At 42.8% G+C, this 20,884-nt stretch overlaps 6 protein-coding genes and 1 pseudogene across 6 annotated transcripts; 4 read left to right on the top strand and 3 right to left on the bottom strand.

The window, feature by feature from the left end:
- Positions 1-4,741: 4,741 nt before the first annotated feature.
- LOC129753380 (dopamine receptor 4-like) lies at positions 4,742-5,914 on the bottom strand. Its single transcript, XM_055749197.1, has one exon. The coding sequence runs from the start codon at positions 5,912-5,914 to the stop codon at positions 4,742-4,744; it is 1,173 nt and encodes a 390-aa protein (XP_055605172.1).
- Positions 5,915-7,651: 1,737 nt separating this feature from the next.
- On the bottom strand, positions 7,652-8,247 carry LOC129758021 (histone H2A). Its single transcript, XM_055755437.1, has one exon. It carries the CDS (start codon positions 8,220-8,222, stop codon positions 7,848-7,850), a length of 375 nt encoding a protein of 124 aa, XP_055611412.1. The 5' UTR covers positions 8,223-8,247; the 3' UTR covers positions 7,652-7,847.
- Positions 8,248-8,558: 311 nt separating this feature from the next.
- On the top strand, positions 8,559-8,994 carry LOC129758029 (histone H2B). The gene has a single exon (XM_055755446.1). The coding sequence runs from the start codon at positions 8,559-8,561 to the stop codon at positions 8,931-8,933; it is 375 nt and encodes a 124-aa protein (XP_055611421.1). The 3' UTR covers positions 8,934-8,994.
- A 1,797-nt stretch (positions 8,995-10,791) lies between these two features.
- LOC129758017 (histone H1B-like) lies at positions 10,792-11,480 on the top strand. The gene has a single exon (XM_055755434.1). The coding sequence runs from the start codon at positions 10,819-10,821 to the stop codon at positions 11,476-11,478; it is 660 nt and encodes a 219-aa protein (XP_055611409.1). The 5' UTR covers positions 10,792-10,818; the 3' UTR covers positions 11,479-11,480.
- A 374-nt stretch (positions 11,481-11,854) lies between these two features.
- LOC129753381 (uncharacterized) lies at positions 11,855-12,754 on the top strand. Its single transcript, XM_055749198.1, has one exon. It carries the CDS (start codon positions 11,855-11,857, stop codon positions 12,752-12,754), a length of 900 nt encoding a protein of 299 aa, XP_055605173.1.
- A 5,174-nt stretch (positions 12,755-17,928) lies between these two features.
- On the bottom strand, positions 17,929-18,211 carry LOC129753382 (histone H4-like; annotated as a pseudogene).
- A 287-nt stretch (positions 18,212-18,498) lies between these two features.
- On the top strand, positions 18,499-19,323 carry LOC129758033 (histone H3). Its single transcript, XM_055755450.1, has one exon. The coding sequence runs from the start codon at positions 18,508-18,510 to the stop codon at positions 18,916-18,918; it is 411 nt and encodes a 136-aa protein (XP_055611425.1). The 5' UTR covers positions 18,499-18,507; the 3' UTR covers positions 18,919-19,323.
- The last annotated feature ends 1,561 nt before the right edge of the window (positions 19,324-20,884 follow it).

Consider the following 20,884-nt stretch of genomic DNA (forward strand, 5'->3'; position numbering starts at 1 on the left):
CAGATCGGCCAGAAGGTTGAATTTAAACCGTGAGGTTCAGTGCGCACCAGCTGACCAACGAAAACGATCTCAGACTCATAGATTTCGCCGCTTCCAAACAAATGGTCGTACGAGTACCTTTTTCGATCACCCCCACACAAGTACACCTGGAAATCACCGTACCAAACGCAATCACAGATCGACCGCGTTTTGGTAGACAGCCGGCACTTCTCGGACATCATCGCACACTCTTCGTAGTGTACAACATACGAAAACGACACACACCTCGGTTAAATATCGCACGACTGAAGCAACTTGATGTCGCCGCAGACAGCGCGCAATTGCTCGATGCAGCGCTATCGGTTGAAGGCGAGCTTAACGAAGCCCCTCTCGAGGACTGTTGCGATACCATCGAGACAGCCATCAACAGTGTTGCGGGCGGAGAACGTCATTGGACATGTGGATCGAGCTCGACGAAACGACTGCTACGGCGTGGAGTATAGGAGGAAGATGGAAGAAGAGAACGCCCCGAGGGCGGTAGTAGTGCAAAGAAGCACCCGACGGATCGTTGAAAATTATCGACAGCGTAAAAGGCAGCCAGTCCGAATTTTCCAGAAGAAAAAGCGCCGCCTGGAGCTGGAGCAGCTGCATCGTTCCTAAAAAACACGAAAGTTCTATCAGAAGCTCAACGTATCCTGCAAATGCTGCGTACCGCAAGCCTAATTGTGCCAGGATATAGACGGAGGCATCCCAACGGACTATCGTGAAGTGATCAAAGGGTGGAATCAGCACTTCGATGAACACCTGAACGGCGCACATGCAGGAAACCAAGACGGTGGGAGAAGGTACAATGCCAGCCTAGCTAACGACGTAGAGGAGCCACTCAGAACGACAAGTGAAGTTAAGGAAGCCATTCGTCAGCTGAGTAGCAGCACATCGGCTGGGAAGGATGACATTGCAGCTGAACTCATCAAAATGAGCCCGGACAAGTTGGCCAACTGCCTATAATCTGGGACACAGAACAGCTACCGGAGGAACGAAAAAAGGGGTTGATATGCCTCATCTACAAGAACTTCGACAAATTTGGCTGTTAGAATTACCGAGCGATCACTGTCCTCAATTCCGCCCACGAAGTTACACAACTCCGCCGCCTAACGCCTCATGCAAACAGATTCGTGGGAAGCCATCAGGCCGACTTCATGGATGGACAGTCTACGACCGACCAGATCTTCACATTACGGTAAATCATCCAAAAACGCCGTGAACACGAAGTCCCCACCATCTATTGATGGACGAGAATGGATTTCCCCCCTGGGACGACGCTTACAGGATTGTCATGGCCAAGACGCGAAGCGGAGGAATCGTTACGAACAAACTGCGAGAAATTGTCAACGAGCTGTTTCCACAGCTGTTCCAGCAGATTTCGCTGGAGAAACTGCGCGACATCGCTAAGTCCCTCCAGTTGAACAAAGCTCCGGGTCCGGATGGCATCCCTAATGTAGCAGTGAAGCGGCAGCGACATATCGCGCGATATGTCTCCTGAATACTCCTGGAAAGGTGCTAGAGAAGGTGGTCCAGAGCAGGATCCAGCTCTACACTGAAAGTGCGAACGGCCTATTCGATAAACAGTTCGGTTTTTGGAAAGGTAGGCAGTACGGTGGATGCCATTCGACGTGTCATCGAAGGGGCAGACGAAGCTAGGCTGAAGAAGAAGAAAAGAAACCGGTTTTGAGCAGTGGTACCCTTGACGTGAAGAACGACTTCAAAAGCGGCAGTTCGGTAGCGATTGCGTCGTCGCTCATTCATATGAGGATTCCGATCTGTAGGATGGTGGAGTGTTACTCCCGGAATCGCCAACTACAGTATAAATATGACCAGCGAGGGACTGGAAACAACGAGTGTCTCGGCAGGGGTTCCACAAGGATCGATACTTCGCCCGGTATTGTGGAACATTGCGTCTACGACGAACTGCTGAGACTGCGTCTCTCCACTAGAGTGGACTTGTGGGATTCACCTACGACGTGGTTCTCCTGGCATCGAGCCCATCAACCGGAGAGGTTCAACTACTCGCTACTCTAGCTATTTAGAAGGTGAAAAGTTGCATGCGCTCCAAGAGTTTGCGTCTGGCTCACCATAAGACCGAGATGGTGCTGATCACCAACCTGATTTCAGCATAATCAGGGACGATATCAGCTTGAACATGCGCAATCGAATCCAAGCGTGCGATCAAGTACCTGGGGGTGATGATCGACGACCGGCTGAGCTTTACGGCCCACGTCGACTACGCCTATAAAAGAGAGGCAATGGCGACAGCAGCCCTCTCACGGGTCATGTCGAATAACTCGCGATCCACTGCAGCAGAAGGAGGGTCCTGACGAACATGACCCCTTCCATTTTGCGATACGGAGCGGCAGTCTGGAAGGCAGCCTTGAGCAGACAGTGTAATCTGCAAAAGCTTTGCAGGGTGCAGCGGCTGATGAACCTGCGAGTTATCAACGCATACCGAACGGTGTCCTCGGTAGCTGCTGATGTTGAGAGAGGCCTCGATATCCAGCTGGTAGCACCAGTGGGAAAGCTCGGAACGCAGCCGGTGGACCCATCGCTTGATCCTTAACGTCGGGTTTCGGATGAATTGGAGACGTGGAGAGGTGGATTTCTGCATGACGCAGTTCTCGACTGGTCACGGATGATTCATGCAGTACATATGCCCGACGTGACCTCACCATTCTGCCCAACCTGCGGTGACACAGTAGAGACACCAGAGCACGTAGTGTTCAACTGTTCGAGGTTCGAAGGGGTACGTGCTAACATGGGTACCAAACACGACAGCCAACAACATCGTGCGGAGGATGTGTGATAATGCCAATACTTGGCGCGTAATCAGCGATGGGATCACCCGGATCATGACTGCCCTGCAGAGGAATTGGAACCAGCACCAGTCCGCTACCGATGTAGGGTGACTCCTTTGTTGGGGAGCATCTGAGTAGTGTGTGTCCGAACCTGGCAGAAAAGAATTCAAAGAAAAGATTATACCATCTGCGTATGCCGAGCTGCCTAGAACGTTGCGCATCTGTATGGAGGATACCTTCAACGTTACCGTCGCGGAGTATCCGAGTCGAACGCGCCCTCTGCAACGGAGGTTGTGGCGATTAGACAAGACCTTCTCCGCAGTCGAACTTGTAGGGGAAGGTGTATTCACGTCGCGGAATACTCTCGGGTAGAGTGGTCTCACGTCGCCGTCGGATGAGCATGAGTAGGATGACATCACCGTCGGGATTCATCTGAGTCGCAAGCATCAAAGACCCGTATGTATGCTGTGACTTGCGCGAGTCTAGGATAAGCTGCTCTCGATTCGTCACTCGGCGGGCAAAAAGCCTAGGGTTGCCAGTGCCAAAGTTAGCAGTCAAAGGAAGGAGGAAGACCGGACAACGGTCGGAAAAGAGTGTCCTTTCGGCGGGGGGTATTCGGTCAATGTGCGTCCGATCCTAGCAGTAAAGCATACAAAGATAAGACTCTACCTTCTGCGTAGACCGAGCTGTTAGGTACGTCGCGAACGTTGTGTAGGATACTTACACCACCGCGAAGTATCTGTGTTAAACGCGCTCCCTACGACGGAAGCTGTGGGGATAAGACTTGACCTTCTTCACAGTCGAACTCGTAGGGGGAAGAGTAATTACGCCACGAAATACTCTCGGGTAGAGTGACTTCACGTCGTCGGCGGGTGAGTCACTCGAGTCGGTGTACGATGACGTTCTCAAGATCTCAAGTCGTTAGAGGAGAGATCATTGATCTCTTGCAGTGGCCTCGAACAGAGGCTGAGTGCACGATAGTCGAGAAAACCAAGCGACCTTCGAGTTACGAGTAAAGGCCGGACCTCGAGTCGTCAGAGGAAAGGTCCTTAGTTTTGAATCGAAACAAGAGGCAGGGTATTTATATGTATATGCTGGAGTTTGGACTTCAAACTGAGTAAGCCGATGAACGCTTAATTGCGGACGTAGTCTCCCATCTCGAGTACAGCCCTCGATGTCCAGATGGGAATTATGACTTTATGGCGTAGAGGTACATAGTATCTAGAGTCGACCAATTGCACCCATGGACCAAGAGTAGCATACTGGGGGGACTCGGTCACTCGCCGTGCCTTGGAATGCAATCCGTAAAAAGGATTTACGATCTGAGTGATCAACTAATAAAAAAGATGGCACATGTGGCACACAACAATTTTGCTTAATGCACTTCATTGGCAGAAACCCTAACTCGACAGAATGTCATCAAAACATTGCACATTCAAGAAAGACAGAGTTTTCTAGTTCTGGCCGGTCAGTAAAGGAACCAAGAAATAGGCGTTTCTTCTTTCTGGAGGCTAGCGACACTTCACAAGTAGGTATGAGAAAGTAAGAGGGAAAGAGATGGGTTCGAATCTAACTTGGAGGCAAGCAGAACAGTTCGCATATTTTTGTCGGCTTTTCCTGATGAAATTGAAATTTCCTGAAATGAAAAAAAAAATTATGATGGATACATTTTTTCAACTAAATCATTGTTTTAAAAAGTTTTGGCCCACGCAAACTATGCTAAAATTTATATCCATGATACTTCGAACTATTCCTATGTGTTAACTTAACAGCTATAATTTGAAACAGTTTGCACTTTTAATTTGATCTACAAAATTCGTCTCTCCCCAAGCCCCCTTCCTAGCAGCTTTAGTTACCCACTCACAATTTGGTTAAACGGCATCGTTTGCCACAGTTCGGTTGGTGACGGTATGCTAGCTGGTCGGTTGCCAGGAAGGTTTGGATCCGTACTGACACAACAGGACCTTCTTGAACGCCTCCCGAAAAGCCTTGTTGAAGATGGTATAGAAGATGGGATTAACCATGCTGCTAGCGTAGCCAAGCCAGGTCACGAAGTCGAACACCCAATGGTCGATGCTCTCCTCACATTCCCCGCAGAGACTTGGCAGCAGGTTTAACACGAAAAAAGGTGCCCACAGGATGACGAATGTGAAGAATACTACACCCAGGACTTTGGTCGCTTTCTGTTCGAGGCGAATGATTCGACCATGACGCGAGGAGTTTCGAGAAATAACGCTAGAGTTTCGGGAATGGTGCGACCGAACGTTGGTTTGGTGCTGGATTAGACATGGCGAGGAGCTGTTCTTCTTGGGTGTTCGAACTTCCGTCCCTGGGACTGCTACTGCTGATCCACTGATATCTTTGTGGTGTCTTAGGGTGGCCGATCGTCGAAGAGATACACTGGAGGCACTCGGTTTTGTAGGCGTCAGGAGAAGTGATGTTCGTGCACCTCCAAAGCTGGAACCTCGCCGTTGATGCCTTCGGGAATCCCACGTGACCACCGATACGCTCTTCAGATTATTGAACTTCTTGTTTGGAGATACGATCGACGATCCAACCGAGGCCGGAAGCGTCGAAAGGCTACTGGAGGTGGATTGTGTTGGTTGCGAGGAAATTGAAATATTGCTATAGACCTGTGTATCGAAATTTGAAATTGAGCTAAAGTTGGATGTAGTCTTAACGATTTTGATTTCAGCCTGCCGGATACCCTCGTACTGCTGTTTGCTGCAGCCTTCGCCAAAGTAGGGACACTTGCAGGGTGGTGGAAGTCTTAGAGGGTTGACCGCCAGCATCCCTTCGCTGGTCTCACTGTAACTTCGGCTGCTATCGTCGTTCTCGATAAAGCCCGTTTGATTGCCATCTTCATCGGTGTTCCTCCGTCGATCGCCGCTAGAAGCTTCCCGAGCCCGCTCGATCGCTTCCTGCAGAAAGAATTCGTCCACGGTGATGGCCGGTTCGGTGCCTTCGCCGTCTAGAGAAGCAGCAAACGGAAGACTTTTGAAGCGTTTCCGAACGGTCGTCGAAGGGGGCGTCACGGAATTGCGTCGATTAATCCAGGCCGAGGTTGAGTTGCGACGCTTCTTCATCACGGGGGGAGGCTTCGTCGGAAGAAGCAGTGAACGGTTTCTGGAAGAAGACAGGAAAGGGAGTTATAAATATTGGGATAAATATGACAATAGTTTTATGTTTTTTGCTTTGAAATTCGAAATACATGAATAAGCCGTAATTGAGTAAAATAAGTAAATAATTAGCATAACAATTCATGTTCCCACTCAAGGCTCACTCAAGATCCTCCCGATCAGGAAAACATATCAAAATTGTTACACAAACCCATCTCAACAAGATATTATTAACTAATTCAGATCCTCGTTTTGGTCGTATCGAAAAAAATGATTATACCTCTTTTGATTCAATCAGTTGATTTTTCGGCTGGGCAAGCAAATGTTTTGAAGATTTTTATTGGTAGTTTGAAGGTCTCATTCCAATGTACGTTTCTCAACCTGCAGGTTGAGGTTCGGATCTCGTGGCTGGTACCCGAACTTTCAAGAATTGTTCAAGTTGGAAACAGTGCATGAAAGTTTGAGTATTTCCAAGTCAGGAGGTAGTCCAACATAACATACAAGTATTGCGTGGAAGACAAAAATTGTGTACAAGCTTTGCCCGATCAGCTGAGCATATCAAATAATAACTCAAACATATCTCAACGAGATATTTATATCTGTTTCTATAAATATGTATATTATTCTCAAAAATTTCGACTATAAGTTTCTTGAATCTTGGTAATATTTTATTTCGATTGACATTCTTGACTAGGATTTACCCGACCAGAAGAGAAAAACAAAATTATATCAAGATGAGATATTTTGATATTCAATTTTTTCCTATCTAGATGAGATGTAATTTAGTAGTACTCGTAGGATGTTAAAATATCTCAAACTATAACAAAAAGTCCACGCAAGCATAACTAAATTATATCACCACTTGATAGCATTATATCAAGATTATACCTCAATCAGATAGGATTTAGACCACCAAAAATACAAAAACATGAGTCTTTTCATGCAAGCTTGTATGTAATTTTTGTCTTAAACGCATTACTTGTATGCAATGCTAGACTACCTCCTGAATTGTACTCAAACTTACATGCATTGTTTCCAACTTGAACAATCCTTGATAAGTTTGGATACCAGTCAGGAGATTCGAACCTCGACCTGCAGGTTTAAACGCTTGCATGCTACCACAAAAACATGCCTGGTGTGTTGGAAATAGATCTTTAAACTTCCAATAAAGATTTTCAGGGCCACAAAAAGTTTTTTGGAGGAGATCTAATTGATTTTAGCATCAAAGTCAGGTATCAGAGTCTTCAGTATCTAGTAGTTACATGACATACAATACATGAAATCAGTACCTATAGTACCTTAATTGTCTCGGGCAAATGATTGCTTTCGGGAAACTTCTGTGCACCTTCATACATAAAAGGTGGGGATTTCAAATCGGATTATGAAACCAGTTCGTTAACCTACTGTTTAGTCTAATGCGAATCATTTTTGTGAATTCTGCAAGAACAAATATGGTTTCTGAAAATGCCTTAGCAAGTCTACGAATTAATTTCTTAAACGCTACACAGCAATGAGGAAAAGAGTCAACTTTGTGCAAATTGGTTTTTATGTAAGAAAAATGCGCATGAGTGCACAAAGTATTGAAATACTATTAATCATAACAATGGTTGAACCTTCCAAACACCGACAATGTGTCGAAGGTCTTCCAGCACGGTCTTCATGGCAGACTTTTGCGCAGCACTCTAAAAAGGCTTGGTGCCAACCAAACACACCACATCTTGCTAAAGCAACATCTGGGTAAGCCTGCTTGATCATTTCAAACGTCTCTGTTGCAGATTTGCCTTGTTGCTTGGATTTTGCGCGTTTTCAGATTCATTGCAGAAGCATCAACATACTCTTAAAAAATTTATTTGTCGTCCTGAAAAGGACGGTTTGGTAATGGGTAGAGGCGAATCGCAGTTTAAGCCTTCTTTTCGGTCTTCTTGGGCAGCAGAACGGCTTGGATGTTGGGCAAAACACCTCCCTGAGCGATGGTGACGCCCGAGAGCAGTTTGTTCAACTCCTCGTCATTGCGGATGGCCAGCTGAAGATGACGCGGGATGATACGGGTCTTCTTGTTGTCACGAGCGGCGTTTCCTGCCAATTCCAGCACTTCAGCTGCCAGATATTCCATGACAGCGGCCAGATAGACGGGAGCTCCAGCTCCGACACGTTCTGCGTAGTTGCCCTTGCGGAGCAGACGATGGATACGACCAACTGGGAACTGAAGTCCGGCACGAGATGATCGGGACTTTGCCTTTCCCTTGACTTTTCCTCCTTTGCCGCGGCCAGACATTTTGATGAGTTGAGTTTAGAGTAGCTTTACACAAACGAGCTGACGAATGTAGAATGTTCGAAACTCAGAAAGGTCGGTTCTTATATACTTTTGGACACCCCTTGTTTTCAGACAGGTAAAGCGATGGTGAACATAAAGCATAACGCAGACGAGGCAATATGCTACCCTCGATGCAGCATGAATAGGGTGAAAAGAAACATAATAATATAGGGGAAAATGACGGAATCAAAAATAACTTAAACCGTTTCGGGTGAGTTCTGCCTGTTTAAAAGCAGCTGCAACCCAATCAGAAATCATCAGTTTCGTTTCGAATCTAACCCAAACAACTCTACTACAATGGCACCGAAAACCAGCGGAAAGGCCGCCAAGAAGTCCGGCAAGGCCCAGAAGAACATCGCCAAGGGAGACAAGAAGAAGAGGAAGGTCCGCAGGAAGGAATCCTATGCTATCTACATCTTCAAAGTGTTGAAGCAAGTCCACCCTGATACCGGAATCTCGTCCAAGGCCATGAGCATCATGAACAGCTTCGTCAACGATATCTTCGAACGTATCGCTGCTGAATCCTCTCGGCTGGCTCACTACAACAAGCGCTCGACCATCACATCCCGCGAAATCCAGACTGCCGTCCGTCTGCTGCTTCCGGGAGAGTTAGCCAAGCACGCCGTCTCTGAAGGAACCAAGGCTGTCACCAAGTACACCAGTTCCAAGTAAATGGCTCCACCATGCACGATTCCTAAACGGCCCTTTTCAGGGCCACAACATGTATATGAAAGATGAGTTGTTTTTCTTTTCAAGTTGAAATCATTCGAATGTACTATAATCATTATTTGTTGAGATTTTTTTTGGAGTGTGTTCCGGAACGCATCAATGATTTTCAATCAAAATTGACGAAGTAATAGCGGAAAACTAGCTCTTAGCAAGAAAAAACAATTTCAAATAGTTTACACATACCCTTAGAATTCATGCATACATGCTTTGGCTATATAAGATGTTTTTTTTATAAATCTGTTATCCTCGATAATTTTATAAGAACCATTGTCTTTTGAAAAATATCAGGAACGTTATTAAAGCCAAAAGTTAAACGTGTTATTTCATAAGGTTACAATAGCTGCAATGTGGAAACAATCAAGTCAAATTATGAATTTTAAGCTTAACCTAGTCAAGCTTAAAATTATTTATTTGACTTGATTGTTCCCAAAATGCAGTTATTGTCGCCTTATGAATTTACACGCCTATCTTTCGGCTTTAAAAATGTTCCTGATATTTTTCAAAAGACAATGGTTCGGCTCTAAGTCGTCGAACTGGTGAAAATAAGATTTCGAACCGTGCATTATGTATCAGCGATATTTGCTATAATTCGTCTTTGAATGTTTTTGTTTATACAAAAATTTTTTATCAGTGTTTTGTTCAGAAATATTTGCATAACAGCACATAAGCTTAGGGATTTGAATTGCTTGAATTTATGAAGAATCACGGAAGAGCTTTTTTTTCGGAAATCTACTAAATTTGATATCTATAATATTTATTATTTTAAATCAAGCGTGTCAAAATTAATTGTCGATACTTTTATTGGTAGTGAGACGGATAAAATAAATGATTTAATTGATTTTAGTCTTAAGTCTATTACTTTAAAAGGATTTTAAACTGTTTGAAAAATCAGAGTAACTTGAACTGATTTCAAAGGGTCAAATATTCTGTAAATAAATTGTTATCAGTTTTTAATGGCACTCAAAAAAGGTTTATACATCAGAAAAGCGAAATCTATATCTCAAAATGATTATGTTTTCAACTTTAAACATCTGTAAAAGGATCATTGTGGTATAGAATAAAAATGAAATTAGAACAGTGGTTGTTGTTCTATAAGTTGGCATCATACAAAGCATAATATTTTACCGAACACGTGGTGTGCAAAGTCTTTCATTGTGTTCTTTAAAAAAGATGAGGTTTTATATAAAAATTACAAAATAGCTTTAATAATATAAAATCAAAACTTTTTGTGAGTATAAGGGAAATCATCATTCACTTATAACTCATTGTTCTTTTATTGTTAAGTTAACCAACTTATAACTCACGAACTTTATTCAAATTATGGCCCCCTGAAAGTGTCTCGTAAAATCGTATTTTGATATGGATTAAACATGTAATTTTTTGAAAAATTTTGATGATCCATCAAGTTAACTTACCATTTCTCAATTTGAACAGTAAATCATATCAATTGTCATTGTTTCAATAGTGGAAATTGACATTTTTGATAACAACCTTCAATTTTATTGCTAAAGGATGGTATGAAACGTCAAAACTTCCCATGCCTCCGTCAACATTCAGTCTGTTCGAATGGATTTTCTAATAAGCTATTGAATTTATTTTCATTAAATGAAATGTAAATCAATGATTTAATGTTCAAATGATAGATAAACAGTGTTTTTAAAAAAACTTTCTTAAAATATAAAAATGATTCTCTTCGAATGAAATAACGATACCTGTCGCTTGTCACTAGCACGGACATCAAATACAACGGACTGCTCGGTGCTGTCATTGGCTTCATTCATAAGCTTTTCCTCGTGAAGTGTGAGCATTCTACCAAACCAAAACCAAAATGACTGAAACCGAAGTTGCTGCCGCGGCTCCAGCTGCCTCTCCTGCCAAGGCCACCAAGAAACCAAAGGCCCCGAAGGGAGATAAGAAGCCCAAGAAGCCATCCACCCACCCGCCAGTCAACGACATGGTTGTTGCCGCCATCAAGGCCTTGAAGGAACGCAAGGGATCGTCGCTGCAGGCCATCAAGAAGTACATCGCTGCCAACTACAAGTGTGATGTGGCCAAGCTGTCGCCCTTCATCAAGAAGGCCCTGAAGAGCGGTGTCGAGAAGGGAAAGTTCACCCAACCCAAGGGCACCGGTGCTTCCGGATCGTTCAAGATCAAGGCTGAGGATAAGAAGCCAGCTGGCGAGAAGAAGAAGAAGGTCGCCGCCAAGAAGCCAAAGAAGGCCGCTGGTGAGAAGAAGACCGTGGCCAAGAAGCCAAAGGCCGCTGGCGCCAAGAAACCGAAAGCTGCTGCTGCTAAGAAGCCAAAGGCCGCCGCTGAGAAGAAGGCCAAGGCTGCCACGGCCAAGACCGCCAAGAAAGCCGGCACCGTTAAGAAGGCTGCTGCCCCCAAGAAGGCCGCTGCCAAGCCAAAGGCCGCTGCCAAGAAGCCTGTTGCCAAGAAGCCTGTTGCCAAGAAGACTGTGGCCAAGAAGGCAGCCGCCAAGAAGTAAATTGTCTCTGAATTGATCAATCCAAAATTGTTGATTTGTGTACTTACAGAGCTCCGTTTCTTTGCGTTGTTCTACCGTGTTTTTTAATATTATTCCGTTCCGTCTGGTGTCGTACGTGTTACCCAGTATCTTGTGCCGCCGTGAAAAGTGGAATCCTGCCCGATTCGCGTGTTCCGTGCCGAAAATCTGGTCGTTTTGGTGCCACTCCGTTGCCGTTTGTTTTTGTTTTGATTTCGTGTCTGGCACAGATAATCTCTGAACAGACGAGGAACTGTGGAAAAATTAACTCAACAAAAAAAAAAGTTTTTTTTTTTTGCACTGATTCGGCATTTTTTGCAATTTTTGAGTTTTTTCGAAACTTTGGCGCATAAACACAATGGCCAACACAAAGGACAAGAAGCAGTGTGGAGAGTGTCAGTTGATCATTAATGATCTTGAGCCTATCGGTTGTGGTTTTTGTGGCAATTTTTTCCACATCAGCCAGCAGTGTTGTGGATTCAACATCCGACTCAATAGGGAGTTATTCACACAGGGCAAGGTCATTTTTATATGTACCCCGTGTCGTAACGAGCTCAACGGACGAAGTATCCGCCGTTTTATAGACGATAACTCGATCTCGGATGGAAATTCCGTCCCAATAACCGCGCTTGACAAGCTTACTCAACAGCTCGACTCTCTGTCTAAAAAATTTGATGACATGGCTCAGAAGCAATATCCTCCGATCACAGCTCCCTCGTTCCCCCCTTTGAAAGGGACACCACGAACGTATCCGTCTCCGAACATTAAACGTCGCCGTGGCAATGATGGACATTCGCTTGTTGGTTCCACTATGACCGGGACTAAGTCTGTCGATCTTAGCGATCTGTCAGTCTCGTTCATTGTACCTCCTCCCGCAACACCAAAGTTCTGGTTGTACCTAGCTGGTCTCCAGCCGCAGATTTCGGACGATGATGTTAACAAAATAATATCCCGCTGCTTGAATCCTTCTACACCGGTTGAAATGAAACGACTGCTACCGAAAGGAGTTGATGGGTCCACTCGTAAATATGTGTCCTTCAAAATTGGATTGGATCCTATGTACAAAGATGCTGCATTGAACCCCATGACGTGGCCTACTGGGTTACTCTTTCGGGAATTCGTTGATCAGCCAAAAAACTACAACCGACAGCCTTTGACTCCTGCCCCAACGGTTCAACGTTTTCAACCTATGGAAGCTACTACCCCGACCGTATTTGGCCCTGGTCGATCCACAACCGCTCCACCGCACCTGATGTAGGCTCTGCCAGCATCTCTGAGAATGATGGGATCCACTCGGCTCCCATTTTAGCCAACGACGAAGACGAGATCTTAAACCTCAGCAGATTGTTTTGCGACGATTCTCCAGATATTGGAGGAAAAGCCAGCGATGCTTGGGTTTCATCACTAGGACGCAACGAACTTGGCACTTGGGAGGCCTCAAAGCCCCTCGACTCAGTCGCGCAGTTTCCAGCCAGCGTCTTCAGCCGTCCTAGCCCTGAGTTCGATAGTGGCAATGAGGTCCTCCAGCCTACTTTTCCAGGCAAGTACTCATATTCTTCTGGAACACTTTCCCTGTGTGATGAAATCTCAACCAATCCTAGATTCTACAATGGCCAGCAACACTCTTGGGTTTCTACATGGGCTTCAACACCAGGACGCATCGATTTGAGCTCTTTGGAGACCCCGGAGCCCTTCGACTCAGTCGCGCTGTTTCCAGCCAGCGTCATCAGTCGTCCTGGCCCTGAGTTCGTTGAAGGCGAGGGGGTTCTCCAGATCACTTTTCCAGGCAAGTACCCCATTACGACCAAACCATCCTGCTTGCGTTCCCAGTTTCCGCTTTACCACAGATCCATCTCGCAAAATCATCCGTACGACGCTCCTGCTACTATCTCTACCGGGTTTCCAGCTCCGGGGCGCAACGAATCAGGAATTACGGAGACCCCTGAGCCCTTCGACTCAGTCGCGCTGTTTCCTGCCTGCGTCATCAGTCGTCCCGGCCCTGAGTTCGTCTGTGGCGAAGGGGTTCTCCAGCCTGCACTTTCAGGCAAGTATGCTGTCATTGACCGTTCTTCTCCGCGTGATAGATTCTGTTTTTCCAGTAATCGTCGTTCCCGTCTTGCACCCGAATCGTCTGACTCCATCAGTTGCTTCTATCAGAATGTCGGTGGTGTAAATTCGTGTGTTGTCGATTACCTACTTGCTACATCGTGCTCCAGCTATGACATCATCGCCTTCACTGAAACATGGCTGAACGACCGCACGCTTTCCAGTCAGATTATCAGTCCGGACTATGCAGTCTTCCGATGCGACCGTAGTCCATTAAACAGCAAAAAGTCAATCGGAGGTGGAGTGTTACTTGCTGTGAAATCTGAACTTCCATCTATGCTAATCGAAGACAACTCCTGGGAAGATTTGGAACTTTTATGGACCCGCATCGACCTCGGCGACCGGAAACTTTACTTGTGCGTAGTGTACGTGCCTCCCGATCGCTCCGGAGATCAGGTGTTAGCTGAATCTTTCTCGCGCTGCCTCACCAAAGTTAGCTCTATGTGCTCCCCTGAAGATGACATACTCGTTATCGGTGTCTCATCGGTGTTTCAAGAGCAGTCCGAAGTCGTTCTGGAAGTATGTCAAAAGCCAGCGAAAAGAATCCGGACTTCCGTCCCACATGTACCTGGACGGCGATATTGCTAGCACTGACCCCGGAATCTGTAATCTGTTCGCTGAAAAATTTTCGAGCATTTTTACAAGCGGGTCCATTTCTGCAGAACAACTGACCAGGGCTGTGAGTAATGTTTGAGCTGGTTGTGTTGAGCTGGTTGTGTTGGATCCCATTTTTTCATTCTGCAAGCACCACTTTTCAAACGATCAGCACGGTTTCATGCCTAAACGATCAACTACCACAAATTTACTGACGTTCACATCTTTCGTACAAGAAAGCTTTGCCATGAAGACCCAAACCGATGCTATTTATACAGATTTGTCTGCTGCATTTGATAAAGTGAACCACGAGATTGCTCTCGCAAAGCTAGGTCGCTTGGGCTTCTGTGGATCTTTACTGGAGTGGTTTCGGAGTTACTTAACGGGACGAAAATTGTCCGTTCATACTGGAGAATCCTTCTCGAGACAGTTTCTCGGCTCTTCCGGAGTGCCACAAGGAAGCCATTTAGGACCGATAATTTTCGTCATCTATTTTAATGATGTTCTCTCGCTTCTCGATGGTCCAAAACTAGCTTATGCCGATGATCTGAAACTATATCACACCATCAATGGTAAAGACGACATCGATTTCCTGCAACGGCAGTTCAACATTTTTGCTGACTGGTGCGACAACAACTGCCTGCCGCTAAATCGCAGTAAATGCTCGATCATAACTTTTTCTCGCAAGCGACACCCTCTTTATGCTGAGTACATTCTCGGGGATGAAATAATCTCCCGGGTTGACCAAATCAATGATCTGGGTATTATTCTCGATCAACGGCTTGAGTTTAAGACTCACACGAACTACGTGGTAGACAAAGCCTCCAGAAATCTTGGTTTCTTGTTTCGCGTGGCTAGAGAATTTAAAGACGTGTACTGCTTAAAAAGCTTATATTGTAGCATAGTTCGCTCCGTTCTTGAGTATGCTTCTGCTGTCTGGTGCCCTTTCTACCAAAATGGAGTTGAACGAATCGAGGCTATACAGCGGCGCTTCTTGAGATATGCCCTTCGACACCTGAACTGGCAAGATCCTTTTCGTTTGCCCAGTTATGAGAATCGTTGCCAGCTGATAGACTTAGACACGCTTCAAGTCCGAAGAAACGCCACACGTGCTTTGGTTGTTGCGGATCTTCTCACATCGAGGATTGACTGTCCCGTGCTGCTGGAAGCTATCCCTCTCAACGTGCGACCGCGAGGATTAAGAAACCAGAATCTGCAACTCTACGTTCCTGTTCGGCTGAATAACTATGGGGCTAACAGCGCTCTTATAGGCATCCTAAAAACCTTCAACCGTTTTTCGGAGTACTTTGACTTTGGCGTTCCCAGAAATGTTTTCCGTAGAAACATATTGAACAAATCAAGAGAATTGTAGATTTACGTTAATTTTTATATTTAACCTATAATTAAGATATCATTAGGATCTAAATTTGATCCGTTGATTTTTATACAATAAAAAAAAAAAAAAAAAAAAAAAAATTCAACTAAACCGACAGAATCAGTCCTTTTCAGGACTACCAGTCATGTTACACAAGAGTTTAAGAAACGATTATTTTTCATTATTTTGATAGCATAGTTTGATATTGGGTAGAACAAATCCTATCAAAATTATAGCTTTTCAAGATATGAGTGCTTCGGGAAAAATTTCTAGTGGAATGTCAATCAACCGCATTATTTGCCAAAACCATGCTCTTATTTTGGTTTCCCAAAAATTGGATTCAAATTTATGGATCTATTAAGCGAAACTCAATAATGTACAGTTTAGGCCGTTGACTTCGATGTCCGTGTTTCATAAAAAGTAGTACGTATATCAAAATAAGATATAATCCTTTATTTTAAGACAATCCAAAAAAAAAAAAATCTGTATCATAGAAAATGAACTCAACCGCATTCAAGTCTGTCAATCAGAATAAGATATTATTAAGATTGGAGAAACTTAAAATCAAAAATTTTGAGTACTGAATTATAACTGAATAAGATGTAAATATCTTGGTGAGATACGTTTGGGTTATTATTTTTATATGCTCTCCTGATCGGGTAGAGGGGCAACATCGAGCCTAAAATCGGATGACATAATTATGATTTTTGAATTATTATTACGTGTGAAGGTTTGTGTGTAGTTTTGTTTCCAAAATGGTTTTTAACAACACAGTAGAGGTAAATTTTTAGTTTTCAGTACATCTAAAATTTCACATCTTTGTACACGTGTCACTTATAAAAAAATGATAAAATGTGTTACGTAGGAAGGCAAGCTTATGGGTTTGACATAAATTGGGCTTATGGGCCGGACATCAATTGTACCTATCTCATTTGATTTTATTTTTATGAGGATAATGTACTTTAAGGGATATCTTTTGGGTTTGGAAATGCTCTGGATGGTTTTCAAAGAACGATGCATATTGCAATGCCTGTATGACATAGCCAGCATAAATTATACCTATCCGCCATCTCACATTTTCATGGCTGACACTAATCAATTATATTATTGCCGTTGTTATTGTTAACAGGTAGATTTTTATCGCTACCCGTCCTATTTTGCGCGTTGTCAGGTAAATATATGTCTTCTTTCCAAAGAACTTGAATAGCCAACTATGACCTGATCCGTGGTCTGCGTTCAACAGATTAGTTGAATTTTGATTCAGAACTTCCATACCTTCCGCTGCATCTAATTTCAGTGATTTACTGTTCAAAGATCGAACAAAGAAACAATTTCTTGATCGATGAAATGACCTGTTCCACAGATGTGTAATGCGACTGAAGATCTAGGATTCTGTGAAGGAAGTCTTCGAATCTGATTTGGCAATTACCAAATGATCTTCGAATCTATCTATTAAATTCTTTTTTGTTTGTCCAATGTATATTTTTTCACAGTCAGAACAACTGATCTTGTAAACACCGGATCTGTGCAGAAGTTCCACTGTATCTTTTGTTGGTCCTAAAAAGGATTTCAATTGATTATTGGAACCACTGAAAACCAATTCAATATCATATTTCGTTCCCTTGGATCGTAATTCAAGAGCATTAAAGCTATTTAATTCCATCGATCTCCGTTAAACTCGTTTAAAATTGGAGTTTAATTAGTAGAGGATGTATTTGGAGATTTTTTGTTTTTTTTTATTTTGTTGATGATGGCTGGAATAGAACTGGGTTAGTATCCGTTCTTATTAGCTGTTTAGAAGATATATTGAAGTTCCTTTTCTTTCCCATCTTTTGAGAAAGGAATTGGATTCATTATGTGGATCAAATGATGGAAAGTGGCCATCGTATGTGGTTTCCTGTAAATCTCAAAATTCAAAATATTTATTTCTCTTTTTATGAGAAAAAGGATTTTCTTGTCCTCTTCCATCTCACAAGTGAACTTGATATTCTTATGCAAACCATTTATGGATGTCAGAAATTCATCGAAGTGAACATTTTATTTTGAGTTTTGTTGTATGGCGCCTTCATTCGATCTGAATGATATCGCATATTGCTAGCCAGGCGAGGTAATTGAATTCGGTACAACTTTGATAATAAAGTCTTTTTGGGCCTAAGATGATGTTGAACATATACTTAAATTGGAACAAAACGGAGAAGATTTATTTAGCTACTCTTCCTGTCTTCCATCATTGTACAGTATGAAAACTCAAGTTGATCTCCTCCAAAACAGAATTTGTGGCCCTGAAAAGGGCCGTTTTGATAGCTCAGTTGGCATGATTTAACCTCCGAAACCGTATAGAGTGCGCCCTTGGCGTTTCAAGGCATAGACGACGTCCATGGCGGTGACGGTCTTCCGCTTGGCGTGTTCAGTATAGGTAACAGCGTCACGGATCACGTTTTCCAGGAACACCTTCAGAACACCACGAGTCTCCTCGTAGATCAAACCGGAGATACGCTTGACTCCTCCACGACGAGCCAGACGACGGATAGCGGGCTTGGTGATTCCCTGGATGTTATCACGCAAAACCTTGCGATGACGCTTGGCGCCACCCTTTCCTAGACCTTTTCCTCCCTTGCCGCGGCCAGTCATTGTTGAAGATTTGAGTTAGGTTGCTTACGAACGGTTGGAACGAAACTAATGCTTAACGGACTGTGAGGGTCCTGCTTTTATACGATTTTCCGAGGATAGACTTTCGAGCATTCCGTTATGCTGCTGCTTCGCTTGAAGAGCATAATGTTGCCTGGATTAGGGGGGAATTTCCCTTCCATGCAAGAGCATACCATCTGCCGTTTAGGCGGGAACATTTTGCTCGAGCAGAGGTATAAATATGTCCGCTCTTAACCGTTCAGGGTTATTCTGAAATCATCGTTTTTCGTGATCACAACTCGACAACCATGGCTCGTACCAAGCAAACCGCTCGTAAGTCCACCGGAGGAAAAGCTCCTCGCAAACAGCTGGCCACTAAGGCTGCTCGTAAGAGTGCTCCAGCCACCGGAGGAGTCAAGAAGCCTCATCGTTATCGGCCAGGAACCGTTGCTCTGCGTGAGATCCGTCGTTACCAGAAATCCACCGAGCTGCTGATCCGCAAGTTGCCCTTCCAGCGTCTGGTTCGTGAAATCGCTCAGGATTTCAAGACCGATCTGCGTTTCCAGAGCTCAGCCGTCATGGCTCTGCAGGAAGCTAGCGAAGCCTATCTGGTTGGACTGTTCGAGGACACCAATCTGTGTGCCATCCATGCCAAGCGTGTCACGATCATGCCAAAGGACATCCAACTGGCTCGTCGTATTCGTGGAGAACGTGCTTAAATTTTCATTCGTTGGTTCAAACAAACGGCCCTTTTTAGGGCCACCAAATTTTCTTTTTAAGAGATAATTATGAACTTTTATTTGCCTTATCATCAAACAGAAGCGGATCTATGAATCGCACAGATAGTTTTAAGCTATCCATAACACAAATGACCTGCAAATATTTCTTCTATATATTCGATTTCTTATACCGATTGCGCTCTAGCTTTGATCTTTCCACCAATCATAATTTAAATTCTTCTAACAGTTCTTCCTTCAATGATAAAACTCGTCGATGTTCCATGAATTTAAATCTGAATGTAACCCAACGACAAGGAAACTTAAATAACAAAAAAATATAAGTTTAAAAAAACTGTAAATATTTTGACTGTCAAAATAAAATCGTTTCCCGAGCAGACTTTGATGCCCAAATTGATAGCCAATTGAAACCAGAATAAGGTATCAATATCAAATTGATAGCATCATTTGGTATGATATTTTTCATGATAGCAAAACAAGGCATCAGTAAGGTTTAAATAATTTTCAGTTTATAGCTTTTTAAGACTAAAATGAGGTATCAACAGCATACTGATAGCATAATTTAGTGTTGATTTTTCGGTGATAGAAAAACTTGGCATCATTAAGCTATACATAATTATTTTTAACAAACAAAATTTAAAAAAAATCAAAAGATGACATAATTTGAGCCAAAATCATCCATCAACAAAAGTAAGCATCATAACATAATTTTTTTATCTTAAAAAGCAATTGACATAAAAATGACAGAAAAATTTACTACTCTGACGATTTCTTATGAACTGGTCAGCAAAAGTTTAAATTGGTACATCTTGAACCTTCCGAAGCTGTTCGGATCAATATGACCCAAAGCACAAATTTCAATTATCATTCCAATATACTGCAGAACTGCGATTTTTGAGAGACTTAGTATATATCCTATGAAAACAATAATCAAATTACCGAAAAAAAATAAAATTTTAGTTTTAAAAATCGATTCATGCATAAATGATGTACAGCGAAGCAAAGCAAAAGTTTAATGTCATTTTTTGAAGCAATTTTTTTTTTCTACCGGGAGATTTGAGATTGCTGTCAAAACTTACATTGGACCTCATTATATTTATACATCGTTGGAAAGATTTATTCTTAACAAAAACCAATGAAGCACTTAAATATAACAATGCTATCAAAAGTTCTAAATATTTTGAAAATAAAATTATTTTTCTAGACTTTTTATATTTGAAACCAATTTTTGATAACCTGGCTAAACATACCGACTTTATTTTGAAATATTGAGGAACTAGAATAAATTACTGGCACAATGAATCTTAAATCAACTAATTTAGTCAACATTTACGGCCAGCTTTGGAGGGTTAGATAAATATTTAATATATTAAACTCTATTAAATTCAAGGATTTGAAATTTTGAAGTTTTCTATTTTGGAAACATATTTCATTTTCTACCTCCTAAAAGGCTTCACTGTATATTTATGCAGATATTTATATAAAAAAAACGTACAATGCGTTGTCTTTTATCTCGTACTACGCTTACGTATGCGGTACGAAAGGAAAAAAAACCTTCAAATATTTTAAAACATTTTAAAAATAACAAATGTTTTGTTATGAACTTTTTAAGAAACAGTTTTTTAAGATCAAAAAAGTGCTTTCAGTCGGAATGAGTGAAATCAATAAAAAAAAATGCTATCATTTCGAAATAAAAGAGTGAAGAGCAAACGATGAATCAAAATGGATACCAGGATGAATGATTGAACAGTCAATTAAAATCCCGTGAAAAAAAAACAAAACTGCCAGTGGAAATGCCAGAATTAAATCACAAACACTGCTCCCTATTCTTGCATTAAACTGCAACCAAAACTTAAATTTTTTTTCAAAATATTTTTATGTTTACCAATTATGTTTTTTCGCAACTAAGAAGTACCTGTTGAAAATTTATTGTTGTTTGGTTTTTGAA

Source organism: Uranotaenia lowii, chromosome 3 (genome assembly GCF_029784155.1).
Source record: "Uranotaenia lowii strain MFRU-FL chromosome 3, ASM2978415v1, whole genome shotgun sequence".
Lineage (NCBI taxonomy): Eukaryota > Metazoa > Arthropoda > Insecta > Diptera > Culicidae > Uranotaenia > Uranotaenia lowii.

Coding starts and splice junctions, on each gene's coding strand:
- LOC129753380 (XM_055749197.1), bottom strand. CDS start 5,914: ATGAAGAAGCGTCGCAACTCAACCTCGGCCTGGATTAATCGACGCAAT.
- LOC129758021 (XM_055755437.1), bottom strand. CDS start 8,222: ATGTCTGGCCGCGGCAAAGGAGGAAAAGTCAAGGGAAAGGCAAAGTCC.
- LOC129753381 (XM_055749198.1), top strand. CDS start 11,855: ATGGCCAACACAAAGGACAAGAAGCAGTGTGGAGAGTGTCAGTTGATC.
- LOC129758033 (XM_055755450.1), top strand. CDS start 18,508: ATGGCTCGTACCAAGCAAACCGCTCGTAAGTCCACCGGAGGAAAAGCT.
- LOC129758017 (XM_055755434.1), top strand. CDS start 10,819: ATGACTGAAACCGAAGTTGCTGCCGCGGCTCCAGCTGCCTCTCCTGCC.
- LOC129758029 (XM_055755446.1), top strand. CDS start 8,559: ATGGCACCGAAAACCAGCGGAAAGGCCGCCAAGAAGTCCGGCAAGGCC.